This window comes from Carassius gibelio, chromosome A7 (genome assembly GCF_023724105.1).
Source record: "Carassius gibelio isolate Cgi1373 ecotype wild population from Czech Republic chromosome A7, carGib1.2-hapl.c, whole genome shotgun sequence".
NCBI lineage: Eukaryota > Metazoa > Chordata > Actinopteri > Cypriniformes > Cyprinidae > Carassius > Carassius gibelio.
The window spans coordinates 30,917,324-30,932,982 of record NC_068377.1 but is presented as its reverse complement, the minus strand read 5'-3'; the positions used below and the strand labels follow the sequence as shown (position 1 = coordinate 30,932,982).

The 15,659-nt window shown below is 40.8% G+C and overlaps 1 protein-coding gene across 3 annotated transcripts in view; it reads left to right on the top strand.

Annotated features, from left to right (window-relative positions):
- The window catches only part of LOC128017185 (lysine-specific demethylase 6B), a 93,170-nt gene that overhangs the window by 66,903 nt on the left and 10,608 nt on the right, over positions 1–15,659 (top strand). For 2 of the 3 annotated variants that reach the window (XM_052602442.1, XM_052602443.1), the window contains 7 exons: positions 5,177–5,238; positions 13,504–13,596; positions 14,099–14,222; positions 14,421–14,516; positions 14,593–14,785; positions 15,005–15,256; positions 15,383–15,547. In XM_052602442.1, coding sequence (XP_052458402.1) covers positions 14,104–14,222; positions 14,421–14,516; positions 14,593–14,785; positions 15,005–15,256; positions 15,383–15,547 — 825 coding nt within the window. In that variant the 5' untranslated portion in view covers positions 5,177–5,238; positions 13,504–13,596; positions 14,099–14,103. Of the gene's footprint in view, positions 1–4,565; positions 4,968–5,176; positions 5,239–13,503; positions 13,597–14,098; positions 14,223–14,420; positions 14,517–14,592; positions 14,786–15,004; positions 15,257–15,382; positions 15,548–15,659 lie in introns of those variants that run through there. The other variant, XM_052602441.1, reaches the window with a different exon arrangement.

Genomic DNA, 15,659 nt, shown 5'->3' with positions numbered 1-15,659 from the left:
TGGAATTACGACCACAGGATAACGCTGACGTCTAGCTTTTCCTCACAACATTTGAAATACTGGCAAAGGCTTCAAGTGGCTAAAGGAGGACTGGGCTTTATCCCGTTATTAAGTGCTTTTGTCATAACGGACCCTATGGTGACACAGGACTATTATGAGGCAATCTTGGCCAAATCTGAAATATACCCTGAAACATATCTACTGAGGTTCAGAGACTCCATGAAAACTTTATGTCCACCCTCAAGGATCTGTTCTGCTAATCGGTAAAGTTTGACAGCAGCGGCAAGGAGGGTATTATGGAGACTACAGCACAGAAAGGCTCTAGAAACTACCTGTATGCAGGTATCCTACATCCTGCTAGAGGTAAGTCTGAGGGGATTGGAGTTGGTTCAAACTCTCATACTACTAGTCAAACTAAGATGTTAAAGCCCACCCACAATAAGACTTGTACCGCTAAAGCTTCACCTGTTATGCCACGTTCTGGCAAGGCCGATGTTGTGTGCTTTCATTGTGGAGAACATGGTCACAAGTCAAATCAAGTCCATGTAATGTCTTATTCGCCACCAAGCTTAGCTTGTGACACCGTGTATCGTTCATTCAGTCGTTTTTTGATTGAATACTGACAGAAGAAAAATGTAAAAACGGCTCCTTTCTGATAAATCAAAAAATGACTGAACGAATTCTACACGGATTGTCTAGGTTAGAATTAGATTACATTTAGTCATTTAGCAGACGCTTTTATCCAAAAAGCAATCAAAAACAACAAAAGAGCAATTAATACTTGATTAGAAAACTTGAAATTGCCAAAAATTGTGGGAAGCAGCCAACAGTCTGTATTAAATAAAGTAAAAAGGTTTGTGTGAAGATATGATTTTGAAAATCCTGTGTACTCCGTTCTGGTTGGTGTCATTTGGAGATCATTAATACAATGGAAGAACAGTCGTCTTGTTTGTCTGTAGTGGGCCTGTGTGTTTTCTTTGGTTCTAGATGAGTGTCACTGGAGAATAAAGGTTTTGTATTGCCTTGTCTCCATTTCACCTTTACACTGGTTACAGGATGTGTACATGCTAAAGCATCACAGTAATTTCATTGATGGCCAACACCTCCTCTGCGTGTTAGGTTAACACATTTCTGCTATATTATTGAAAGTTGGAGGTGTACAGAACAGACAGGTTGTGTTGAGTCATGGAAGTGTATAATGTGTTGGGCGAGATGAGCTGGTGCAGGGGAAGGAGAGAAATCTATGCTATTAAATCCAGCTAAACCTTGTGACCCATCTTGGACCAGCAACAAATGAACTGGAAGATCCCATAATGATATTTTGATAAATGTTGCAAAAAAAAAAAAAAAAAAAAAAGTAAAAATGAAACATTCAGTGATTAATTGTTAACTATAAGATCTATAACATGCATTTACAACATATTTCATTTCAGTCTGGTTGACCAGCTAGAAACCAGCTACCATTTTGAGCTGGACTTCACAGCAGGTATGGAGACGGTTTTTTCATTCCGTCTCTGTCACTCTCAGGCTGTCTCTCACTTTCATACTCTCTGAGCACCACTCCTTTCATCTGTGTCAAGAACACTTTGAGTCTGAGTGTCACACTGTACCTTGTGGTCTGTGTCCTCTTAGAATCCCCTGAATCGTCTCTTCTCCTTCAGTGAGTAAATTAGTCCTCTGTCATTTAGTAGTGGAGATAGATACTTTTATTTTCTCATCTAAATCCTGTAAACTCCCCCTCACAGTGACCTTTGAGCTTATGGAGTGTGTCAGGGTTCAGAGTGACATTTAAAATTAAGCGTTAGATGTTAGCTATGAAATTTGCTATCAGGGTTTGATTCCAGCTAAGATATAATTTTATTTTTTTCATCTCTGTCTCTCCATCTTTGAGAGTGATCATTCAGGTTATATCAAAGCCAGGTATACACTGGCCTTTTGTGTTTTATTTTCATCCTAATCAGTTGTTTTCTAAGTAATAGCAGTGCTTTTGGCAGTTACATAGCTTTTGGATTTTACGTTTGTGTTGACTTTACAGTTGTTGCTGCAGGCCTGTTTTAAAACTCAGAGCAGCTGTCTGCCTGCAGGGGTGTGACCTTTTGACTTCAAGGTCATAAGTCAAGCGGCTTAACCACTTCAGTTTTATAGTCATCAATAAACATATAAACCCATTTTATCTGACCAAAGACTGCTGTAATTTTCATACTACAGAGAGAATGGTTTTGAGTTGGGCTTTTACATGTTAGCCTCATGCTACAGCTTTAGGTAGCAACAGAGAGAAGGTGGAGATTTGGAGAAAGTCAAAAATGAAAGAGTACCAAAATAAATTACAGTAAGGATATTTTCTGCTGTCCTAGTCGGGAAATTAAATTCTTCATTTTTTATACGGACTTCCAGCAATTCCACCACAATAATTATACATTTTATTTTGAGAAATTATATATATGTATGTATATGTGTATATATATATATATATATATATATATATATATATATATATATATATATATCACACACACAATTCATTTTGATGCCTTTGTCTAAGTTGTTTGTTTAGATGTTGAGTGTGTGTAAGAAGAAAAGAATAGCCAAGTATAAATCTGTGTCTAAAACAAGAAAACGTGTTTTCTTGTCACAAGACAACAAAATAGCCTTCTTGTTAAAGTGTCTAAAACAATATTAAAATGATTCATTGAATGTCAAATTTTCTTTGCAATAAACTATTTATGTAATATGACAGTAAATACACATATACAACAAGATCAACGAATGTAAGATTTAGCAATGCTGCTCACACTTGCAATCCTTATTGTTGTTCCTCCTGTGTTCTTAAAGGGTGGTTACAGTCCCCTTACAGTTTGAGTGGGACATTCACTCTTTAAATCAGTTGGCATGGACTCTCGGTGTGTAATTCATATGTGTTTTTAGGTGGGGTAGGTGTAGGCAGAGGTGGGAGTTAACCCTTTGAATGAGCCATCCATCCATGTGTGGCAGCTGTGACAACTAGTGCACCCTAGTGCTGACTCAATGGAGCCCACAAAGTGGGAGCACAATCTTGATCTAAAGGCTGCTGTCAGTTCTCACGCACACATACCACTCACTTTTGCCGTTGCACATCTGAAAGTTCTGTGTATTTCAGTTTTGTGTATGTGTGTGTGTTCTGGATTCTGCTGTGCTCGTGGGAACGCTGCTATACTTAGCTGCCGTGTGAGAACCCTCCCTGATTATAAGGCCAGAGCCAAGCAATCGGAACTAGCCAGCCTCTGGAAATAAAGTGCTCAGAAAACGTGTCTGTTGAAATCTGTTGTAATGGCAGTATGTACATGAGCACATGGGTGAGTGTGGGTGTGAGTGTGAGTGGAAGAGATCACAAGGCGTCACACCCTGGTCACAGTGGTCATATTCCTTCTTCCTGTCTGGTGTATCCTATTATGTGGTCATCGCACGCACACACACACACACACACACACACACACACACACAACTCTGAACAGAAGACCGTCCTGTAGCCGGAATGTTATAAGGAGAAGTGATAAATAGAATGCTAACAATAGAAGAAGAAAAGCCATATTTTTCTTCACTGCTTCCCAAAGAAGCCATTCGCACATCTGCTGTTGTCGATTTGTTTGCCTGTTTTTGGTAGACGTTGTGCTCCGAGCAGATTACGTCCTGTGTATGTGTGTGATGTCCTTCCGCTGCTGTCCAAGAAGCCTGGTTCCCGTGGTGTGGCCAACCTGTTTTGTCTCACTGGCACTGATGTAACCTTGCTAAAAATAATGTGCTGATCACACACACGCATGCAGCTTCTGTTCACCATTAAATTAACATACCATGCTGTCCTCACAGTCAAGAAACATCCTGACATGGCAGATGCCATTTAAGAAAAAGGAGATGCTCTTCCAGTGTAATTTTGGAAGTCTTATCCACAGTTTCCTGTCTTTTTTTTCTTCAGCACTTCTCCTTGGTCCATCTGTTATGTTTGTCCTATTTTCACTTCTCTTTGATTTACAGTGCTCATCTGGCTTGTCCACCGCTCTCAGATCATTCTCTGGGAAGTTATTCTTTTGAACTTCTTCTCAACCTCAAAATGTTCATGTCCTGAGTAAACCCTACAAAAACTGCCATATTGTTTTTCAGTTTATCTGCACGTTTACTTTTTTTTTTTTTGCTTTTAATTGTATGTAAAAATAATAAAGATATATTAATATTATTAGCATCTTTGTTGTTTTTTTATGAATATAAATATATAACTAAAAATTGTTTGTGACAAAATTGAAATCAACAAACCACAAAATCTACTACTACTAATAAACAAAACATAATCAATAATGATGATTGTTATTATTTGCCCCATTATGTACTGAACAGCATGTCCTAGGCTATATATGGTATGAAGTGTTTTTGACGCGATTTGAATGAGTGAGGAGAGTGAGTCTTGGATACAGCATTATCGTGTCCTGACTTATTCATAGTTAGGAGGCGGAAGCGCTGTCCCGGGTGACCGTGAGAGTAGGACAGTCACGAGTCAGGAGTATTTTAAACAAGACAGCAGGCGGAGACGCGGCGCGGCGGTCCGCGCTGTAAGGGAATTCCGGGGACGCGCGCGCACTGACGTAAAGGAGCCTGAGGGCGGTGAGAGAAGGAGGAGGAGAGAAAGAGAGCGTGCGCGTCTGTACAGCCAGAGCTATGAGTCCTTTCAAAAAAATAAAACCAGCTCCGCTCACCGCAACTCGATCCCTGCCTTAACTCACAGACACAGCTCTGTGCTCGCTATAGAGAGCGGAGACTCACCCAACAACAACAACATTAAATATCAGCAGCACGCGCCTTGCGAAGAGACACAACAGACTTCTGGCATTTAAACCGAAGGATTTTGCGGATTACTATTGTTGTTATTCAGACGTGTTGGACAGATAACTGTTATACGCCGAGGAGAAGTTACGGATAAACTGCGCCCGCGACATTCACCGGTAACGACGGGAGTTTTAGTGGCACATTCGTGTTTTTTGTTCTCACGCAGCGTTTGACGCGACGCTTCTGCATTTTATCCCCGCGCTTGTGATTCAAGCTTCTTTATATGTGATCACTCATAATTTAATAATTCCAGTGTCCTACATCGGACGTGTCTCGAATCATCTGTAAGGAAAACTAAAAGATGTCCTCGTTTGTTCTCCAACAGATCCCGTCTGAGTTTGGGGAGCGCTAGTGGAGACGCCAGCTGAACGAGTTTTACTACTAAAGGTAAGTCAGTTTTCTCAGTTGTTTTATCATTGTTATCCCCGTGGTAAACTCGTGAGTACTTTATAGTTGAGTGTTGGCCGTGACTGAAAGACTTTTCACTCCTTATTACAGGGTAGCAACAGTCTGTGTGAATGAAAGCGTTGTAGTAACGGTGACCGGAAGACCAGCGCGCATTCCCCACGCGCATTAACTCTTTCCTACCCACAACTCGTGGCTTTGAACAATGGCTGGCCTTCTGTCTTTAGAGAGAGATTCGTAAGACAAATTAAAGCAGTGTTTAATTCTTAAGTTGGGCGTTTGGCGCTGTAGTTTATCGCTGCATTGTGTAAGCGGGCTGTTCAGGCAGACATTGTTTAGATGGAGGTCGTTAAGTCTCAGTCGCACGTGTGTCCGGTGTAAGGGGGTTGGGTTGACTGTGTAAACTGACCCGGCCCATCCGCAGTGACGAATCCTGCTTACCTGTGTCAAACGAAGACCTTTGAATTTAAAAGTACTAATATATATATTAGTATAATATGTATATTATATTAGTATAATATAAATCTTGATGACATTAATACAGTCATAAGTGTCTAAACCAGTCCTATTATATGTTTTTCTTGTCACAAGACAACAAAATAGCTTTCTTGTTAAGCCATAGTGACTTCCTAATAATATTTTAAAACAAAGTCATTTATTTGCATATTTTTTAATCAATAGAACAATATAATGCCAAACTTCTGGTGTTTCTTTTATTACTGTCTTCATGCATTAGAATGGTTTTGATTTTCAGCTCTATGGAAGAAAAATAAATGTTGCGATGAATTTTTTTTTTTAAAGAAGCTGAACCAGAAAAGAACCTCACTTCATTTATGTTTGTTGGACATGAGAGGGCAGGGCTCCACTGCCGGGATGAGCCGAGCTGGGCTGTCTCATAAAGCTGAATAAATTGCCTCAGCCTGCTCGTGCTGAACTGAATTCGTCTGTCTGAAAGGAAATCTTTTGCATCGTTTTCTAGTACAAGCCTCCAGCCCTGCCTGGGGGTGGGGTGTTTTTTCTCTCAGCGTTAACATGTGCGTTTGAACATATTCCGGTGTCTCGGTTAAGGGAAAATGCAAGATGAAATTACTCTGTAACACGCTAGGAGGAATATTTGTGTTGATGTTATATAAAGATTGTTGACAACATGTAAAATTACAGTGAAACAGTTTGGCATCGATTGTATGAGCATCTCTGGGGGAGAGAGTTTGAATGCTCTGCATTTTGATCATAAACAGCTGTGGAAGTAAATGCGTTAGTATACGAAGGACAGGAAGATTACTTTAAAGATAGACTTCTGATCAATTAACACTACTGACATGAATACAGAGCAGCTGTTTGTTTTCGCTTCAAAGTTGTGGGTTGTAAATTTCGAGAGCGCAGCAGCTGCAGAGACTCGGCCCTCCTCAGACCAAGCGGATGTTTTGAATCAGCCGCCGTACTGCAGTGTCACTGCCCCTTTATTGTGATCCCTTAAAGCTATAGGTCAGACTAAAATAAACACTACTTGGTGTGAATATATACACATGAGACTGAATGAGGGCAATATTTTGTGGATACATGAACCATTGGTTTGAATCATAATTACGCCATGGCCTAAAATAATTTTTAAATAATTGTTCTTTGAAATGAACCGTTTCACAGAATCGAGTCGATCTTCCCCTTGCTAACTTCAAGTTACTATACAACATTCAGGGTGTGTTTGTGGTGTGTATTTGATCCTAGCAGGTGGAGTAAAGAGAGAACTGTGTGGGTTGCACATTTCATGTGTGAGCGTGTGAAACCAAGGAATGATGATGTATCTTGTAGGTCAAGGGGCTCGCTGGAGTGCTTAGTCAGTGTACGCTCGTCACAGTAGCCATTTGACAGTGATGATGACAGAGAGCCAGGCTTCCGTGAGTGTGGTTATACTCGTATTTCAAGGCTGTCCGAAAAAAAGAAAGAAAGTTGTAGGCTGTAAAATCCTCCTCGTTCATTCCAGCCAAGCTCTAATGGTTGTGTGTGGGGGAGTTTTTAGGACTGTACTTTTTTGGTAAAAGGAAGTGATATAGGCAAGTTAGAGGAATTTCACAAGAGATAGTATGCGAGTCTGTGAACACGTGTGATTATGAAGTTGGTTGATGAGTTGGGCTAGGGTGGTGCAGTTAAACACAACAAGAATGAAAAAGGTTTCATACTGTGACACCACATTTTTTCCCCTTTGACTAGTTTATTTTTTCCTTTGTCACTTTGCCGGTCTGTTATCTCACATTTTGGCAGAAAACCAGAGTGAGGGGAAAAGGGAAAGTGAGTATAAGAAAGGGAGAGGCGGTGGAACTCTAGTGGGAGTGGTTGAGAGGAATGAAGGGAGGGAGAGTGGTGGAACACAAAAAAAGAGCAGTCATGTTTCTGTGACTCACTCAGATGTTTTTTGGATAGAGCGAGCAGCCAGGATGCAACACACAGATCGCTGACATGCGTCATAACGTGGTGGGGGGAAATGTGACCGAGGAGGGATTGTTTTCCTGAATTACAAACATCTTGATTTGTCATTTGTCTCTATCTCACAGTAAAGTCAAATTTTCCATCTATTTATGGTCAGTAACTTTTATCATATTTCAGTTAGAAAATATTTTACATGCCAGTCGTGACTCTTCATCCCGCTCTGCTGGATCCCTCTCCAACATTGTGAGCGTCAGGCTGACATGAGTGATGCTATGGCAACCCGAGAGCCGGCTTGTTTGTCATTTATCCTTTTTGTTACTAATAACTAATAAGTGTTTTGTTGGTATCTAATACACTTGCTTCTGGGAAGTGAGGAGTTTGAACGTAGGTGGGGACTTTTGGGAGCTAATAAGACGCAAACAAGGCAGAGTCAGATGTTCTAGGTTTGACTATTACAGTAATGAAAAGCTGAGATGTTTTGATGGTTACAGAGAAAGGTCATTTCTGGTACTTTGTATTCATAATGTTAAAAGAGAATGAAAGAGCGAACTCGTGTTTCCTGACATCTCACAGTGTCACGGTGACACATTTGTACAGTCTGTGTGGCATTAAAAGTTTTCTTGCAGATGGCTGTGCAGACACATTCCAGACTTTCATGTCTAGCAGACAGTCACACACTGAGTCACTGCCATTCACGCACGGCACCCGTCTTTCAGATTTAGCCATTTGGGTTGTGTCTGTTGGGTAATGTGCTGGCACGTCAATTACTCTTTCTGTTCCTTAAAAGTTTTACTCTAGTTCTCAGAAGAACTGCTACAGAAGTTGACCAACTGCAGTGAGGATGTAACCCAGAGAGAAAGACATCAGAAACATTTGCCAAGCCTCAGACGATTTAACATGATGAGAAACCAGACACCTGACCAGTCCATGCTTTCATTTTTTGCGCCATTCATAAATATGTACACACAGAGAATATGTTCCACAGGATGTTACATCATTCCCCTCAGTCCCTTTTAAGACACCACCCTCCCCTCTTTTGAGAGGCCCACTTCCTGTTGCTCTGACGACAACTTCCTGTCTTATCATATCTGTTCTGCTTTCTTTAATCTCGCATGCTGGCATATTCAGAATTTTCTCTGGCTATCCAGTTAGAGATATCAATATATATTAGGTCTGACCAATGAATAGAAAGAACCAAGTCCCCACACTACATTTATTTTTCAAATAATCTGTGAATGTATGTCACAAACCTGAAGAAAAGATCTGTCGTCACTTTCATTTCATTATGTCTTTGAAGTCAACATGAGATTAAAATTGACTCTATAGACTTTCTTAATGCACCTTTCTGGTCTTATTGCCAAGATTATTTGTGCACGTTATTTCATCCAAGTAACAACTCGCTCCACCTTTGAAATGTTTTTTTCTTTTTAGATGGTGTCACTTTTCACAATCCAATTAATTACGTCCCATGCTACATATTTTGTTGTTTTTCAATGAAAATCCTTTCTCATTTCGAAGTGTGACACGTTACAGAAGTAAAATGGTTTGTAAACCGTTTCATGCTGACTTCTCCTTTTATGAGTAATATCAGTGTCAGTAATACACCTCATTCAAGGTAATGACAAAGGGTGTTTTCTCAGCAGTGCTCACCACAGTGACAGCATGGCTGTTTACTCTTTACAGGATGTGACCACTAGTTACTAAGAAAAGCATCATGTTTCTCTTTGTGTCGACTCAACAAGAAACAACTGAGACCTATATTCAAGATTCACATTATTAGTAAAATTGCTGATTTTTTTTTTTGTGTCATGTCAGGAATGACAGTATTTAGATTAGGTCTAGAAAGACCTTAATCTGGCACTTTTATACACCACTGATGTGTCCTGGTTTATATATTAACGTTCATGTGTATTCATTAACAGTTTATACCAGATGGACGCATGCATTTAATGTCAATATCATATCGATGACTGTGATGTTAGTGCTTATCTCCAAATGCTCCATCCAGATGGATTCATCATCTGTCTAGCAACCATAAGTCAGGAGAGATGAACTAGGTCAAGGGCGATGACAAGAAAACGAGAGCAGGGAAAGCAATTGTGGTCTGTCTATAGGGGCCAGTCGTGAATGTTTTTATTGTAATGTTATTTTTGGAAGGGTGGTGAAAGGTTTTGGTGCGAGGATTTGGCCAGAGAGTCAAACAAGAAGTGAGCACTGCTTGTGTCCTCAGCTGAACCCACTCTCAGGATCAGGATGTAGGCCACACTCTGTTCCATGTACGCATGTTTGTGTGGAGGCTATGAGTGTGGGCTTGGAAGGCAGTGATGCTATTGTGACGACTCAGCCTTGCATCATTGGCAGAGGCAGACGCATACACACAGGGAAGGGAACAGATGCAAGACTACTGTGACATTGTGCTTCTTTGTGCCTCGGAGTATGATATCTATCTGAGGTGGGTTATATAATGGCCACACGTGAGTGCTCACCCACAGGTCCTTCCGCCGGCTCACAGAGGAACATTCCAGTTCTCCCAATTCCCCTTCTCTTCTCATGTACAAAGTTCTACCACCAATCTATTTCCCTCTCCTGGCCTAATTCCTTGACTCCATTCCATGTCGTTCTTTTCTACATACTCACTCACTCAGCTGTTTTTGCTCTCTGTTTTGCTTCATGGTAGTTTCTGGCAGGAATGAGGACACTGTCGTGGTGCCAGGAGATGACATCATTCACAAAACCCATAGAACTATTTTAAAATGGAATTGCTTTCACATTGACATGTTCCTTATATCAGTTCCCATTTATTTAAAATGTGAATGGTAAGCTGAATCAGTTTTTGAAAACATTACTTCAGCCGTCATATCTTCTGGTCCAGCTGTATGGTTGGTTAGTTCTCATGGTGATTTCCTGAAGGGTTTTTTTGTTGTTGTCGTTTGATTGGACAGGGTTGGTTGTGAGCGCCCACATACGTGGCCATCATTTGGTTTGGTGTTTTAAGCATTGATCTGAAGTGTGACAACCAAGCCAGTGACTGGAATAGTTGTTTGATGTTTATGGTAATGGGTAATTTTATCAAGCTAAGGGGTGATGTGGGGGTGAATGGGGATTTTTTTTTTAATTATGATATCGTTGTAACATTTTGTGATTTAAAGGGGATTTGAAATTTAAGTTACTTCTAAAGAGTTTTTTTTTTTTTTTTTTGAAGTATGAGTAAATACACATGACATTTCTATAAAACGGTTGGCTAAAGCATGAAAGCGAATAGAGATGCGATGCCTTGCAATAAACCCATAACCACACAACCACGTTCACTCGTATAATCAATTGCACCGCAAGCCACCTGTTTTCTCCAGTCTGATCGATGTCGATGAGTTTCGGATTCCTCGGTTTGGTGAAACATTAAAAATCCCCGCTGTAATTTTACAGTTCCTATGTTTTGCATCTAAAACAACGCACTGTGACAGATATCAATGACGGCACACTTTCAGAAATTCCCTATGTTGTCACCAGGGTGGGCGTCCCAGATCACCTGACCGTAAAGAGTGTGTGAGAGAAGGGGGTAGAGTCTGGTTTGTGGGGTAAGCCCTTTCCATGGTTGAGTCATGGGAGTTCCCCAGTTACGCAGCAGAAAGCTAGCTGTTATCAGACCTAATGTGTGCGTGTTTCGATATATATCTCGTACAATTATAAGAATCAGTTTCAGAGTCCTGTATTGTTTCCCACATTACTAGAAATCGATATTACTAGTGATCCAAAACATATTCTCGTAAAAGCAAAGCTGTAGCAGTATGATTTGTCTTTCTATGTGAAATGTGGAAATGTAGTATGGAGAAGTTTCAGTTTGCGTTTGTGTTTTTTTTACTATGAATGTAAACTGAAAGCCATTACCCACAGCTGTCTGCCTCAGTCTTCAAACATTTTTAAGCAAAAGACCCCCCAGTTTAACATTTGTGCCAAAAAAAGTTTTTGCATAAAGTTTTAGCTTTTTTGTTTCACTAAAACTGGTTTAGGATTACAAAATAATATGGCTGACTCACTGCTGAAGACCCTTGGTTTACTGTATACAAACTTAATTTTTTTTTAAGTTTGAACACCACTTTCTACTTTTCTATAAACCCATCAATTCCACCTTTATTTCTCATGGGTTGTTTTTCCTGAGCCATAGTTCTCACATGTGATTTGTTGGCTTTCCACACCAATGTCTCTATGAGAGCCAGTCCTGTTTATTCAGACACCTCCCCACAATAACTCTCTCACCATTGTGTATGTGAGAGACTGTATCATGGATTTCCTCTCACTGTTGTCCTTCTCACCACCAAAGTGATCCCAGTGTGGCAGGCAGATTTCCTCTAGTTTTCTTTTTTTTTTTTCTTCTTCATGGTACAACTGACACTTTAGTTAACAGAGTCAGCTGAGATGATCAACCCTAATTCTTCAGACGTTTGAGAAGTAGAGCTAGATGCTTAATTTGAAAGGTTGTGTGTGTGTGTGTTTGTTTGTAAATATGCAGAAACTGTTCTAAGAATGCAATGCACTGCACGGTCACGATTATTTCAGTCCCCGCTATAACAGCTAAATCGAGAGTTGTTGAAATTAGCAGAAGGCTTTAAATAGTGCGCCAGAGAGGAGTGGGTGAGATCATGTGCATTGATCAAAATACACACCATACGTACTGTCTGACTAAACCTGTTGAGCAATGAATAGCTCACACATGCTGTATCCAAACAATATCTGAATACTGCCACATACTTATTTATCGTGGGACTAATTTAGGCCTCGTCACCAAAATTGCATCTCATTAATGGCTTGTAAATTTAACCATTAAGTGTTACATTGCATGTTGAGTTTCTAACTGAGGAATAACCCATCAGGTTATACAGCATTTTATGGATGACACGTTTTGCATCTGTGGCCTATTTGATAAGTGTGTGTGGGTTTATTTTGTGCTATACAAAAGAGAAAGTCTGTGTGTGTCACACTTGAAATGCTTTTGCCAAGTCCATAATTATTGTGCGCTAGGCGTCCTTTACTGTATGTGTATGCACGTGGGCCAAGTGATTTCAATCGGGTGTGTGCACACTTGCCAATATTTGTGCATCCAGCATGCGCTCTGTGTGCCATGTGTTTAAAATGCGTGGGAAGCTCACGGTGTTTGCATGCGTGGGTGTTTCATGGGAGCACAGCCGGTCTTCTCACTTTGCGGTCTCCCTAAAGAACACTTTAATTTTAGACCAGTCTTTTTTCCCTAATCCGTCCATCCATCCTGTTCAAGCCTTCTGCTGTTCTTTTTCTCCCTCCACCCCTTGCTCTATTTCTTTCCATCCTTTCCTCTCTCCATCACGCCTGGCCTAATGAGATTAACCTCAGTGTCTCTCTTGTCATAGACACACACTCATACACATGCAAATAATCAAACTCAAGCAACACAACACAAGTACACACACTCCTTTATGTACACATGCACACAGAACCCACTGGCTTGATTCCAGGGCTTTGCTCTGCTCGTCCCCTCCCTCCCATCACTCTCACCCTCTGCCAAGAGGCCCTAGGAAGGGTTATAATGACCTCAGTGTACTCACCCTACAGGTGAACTCCCACAAGCCCATCTGTGCAAGCTTTCCTCCCATTAGAATACAAAAGAGCACTGCACCCTAGAGGCAGCAAGTGGCACTGAAGTTCTGGAGGGTTCCTTTGTTATTAGCTGCCTTCAGGCCAAACACTCATACAGCCTACAAAGGATGTGTTTTCCCCATGTGTTTAATGGATTTGGCAGTTTTTCGTGCCTCAACCCCTTATGCCCCATCTCTCTTTTCTTTCTCTCCCCAGTTGGCAGGAGTAGCAGTAAATAGCTTCTCTGTCGTGTTGGTGAGTGGCCCTCTCTGTTTTGCAGTGGAGGGCTTCACTCTCACAGCTAGTGTGGTAAGTAACCATACTGTTCTCTTGGTAGTGTAGTACTGAACAATAATTTATATCAGTAAGAATAATTGGTGCTTATTAGCATATGAGATTAAGCTGATATATAACTATTATAGGAAAATGGAAAAAAACGTGACTTGCCCTAGCAACTAACTTAAAAATTGCTAATTGAAAACTGAAAAATCTAAGCTAAATAGAAATATAAAAAACAACTGATAGATTTTCAGCTAAAATATAAATGTAACAGCCAATTCCAAATACCAACTAAAAAGTATATAAATGATACTAAAGGAACACTGATTAAGTGTAGCTAATAAATGAAGAGATTAGATGTCTGCTCTGCCATCTGACTTTCTCAAGACATTGAAGGCAGCTTAATGGTGTACTAGATAAATAGTGTCACAACCACTTCACTACATGTTGGAAAGAATGCAATAATTGAAGTGTTTATCTCCGCAGTGACAGATGTATTGGCTAAGATATTAAACATGTGTTTATTGTTTAGGCTGGATGCATCACACAGCAGAACAGTTTGCCGGGTGCAGCACACGGGACCCTTTTCCTCTGGACGCACTCAACCGAGGACCATGGGCTTCCGTGGGCAGCCGCGCCTGGCCACCTACCTCCAGGTAATATACCTCATGATCAGGGCCGCATCGTGCTTTTGGTGACTTCACTGATAAAGTTGTTAACTGAGGTTACGTTTACACGACAATGATGTAGTCAAAAACTGAAAAGTTTCCCTTTTTTGGGTTAAAACGTTGTGTAAACCGCTCCTGAGCTATTAAGGAATGATCAAGGCAAAACTTTTTCTTTTCTCTTGATAGGTGCCTAACAGGTGTCAATCAGCACCAGTTCCACCCCCATATGCCACTCAGTCACATGACTGGGCTGAATCATTCAAGTAAATTTTTAAACAATGGGTGAGTTTTTACAAAGCTTATTGTTGTTTAACAATACTTCTGGCAAAAGTTTGTTAATGTGTCTTTGTATTTACAGTCCCTTACATCGAGGAGATAAGCAAGACCTGTCATTGCAAAGGATGCCCCCTGCTCCTCCCAGGCCTTGGGAACAAACCAGAACTGGCCAGGGATATGAGCCATTGCCTGGTGATAACAACAACCGACTGCACAATGGCTACAACGCAGGACCTTCTGCACACCTCACAGCTCGAGCCAGTCAGCTACTGAAGGTGATTACTGACCTTGTATTTCTTTACTGTACCTTTTATATGTGCTCTTTTTATATAAAAAGGAATTGTGTTCCTGTATATATCAAGTTATGAAAGACTAGCTTTATATTAAACTGAAGTTGTTATACAATTTTTTTGCATTGAATTGAATGTATAGCACAGTGTTCTATAGTTGAGAGTACTTTCGCCAACTTCTTTTTCTCTCGCTTTATCCACAAGTACGGTGCTCCTCATCCTCAGCTCCCAGCCCATGGCTCACGGCCCATGCCTCCATTAACTGATATATGGACTCAACCTCAGACTCAGCAACAACCCAGGGGGCCTCACCCTCATTCTGGACAGTTAAAACGGCCTGGGCCCCCTCTGGGAGAGCACTCTGTCATTCAGCATACCCCTGCTCCATCTCTGCACCGGCCCATGGAGGACTGCCCCAGTGTGAGCAAGAGAAAGAAGAGCTGTGGGTCTGAACAGGTTAGTCGAGAGCATATCACGACTTTTGATGTCCTTACCTCTGCATGTTTTTTTATTTTTATTTTTTATAAAACTTGCCTCTAACAAGTGTTCTAAGAATCCCTTTTTTACTTTTTATTATGGCAGATGACTTCTTCAGCCATGCAGCGCTTATCTGGGCAGCCTGTACATTTGAATCAGCAGCCGTCCTCCATCTACCCCCCAACAAAACCTGGCTTTTGGAACCCATTGCACAAAGGAGGAGCACCCTGGAACACAAATGAACACACAAGCAAACCCATCAATTTTCAGGTCAGTCATCACTGATCTGAATATTAATATTCAATAATATCTGTCTGACGTCGAGTCTTCCCTTTTGTTTTACAATCGATGTGCTTGGCTTACTTGGCTAATTCCTATTCTC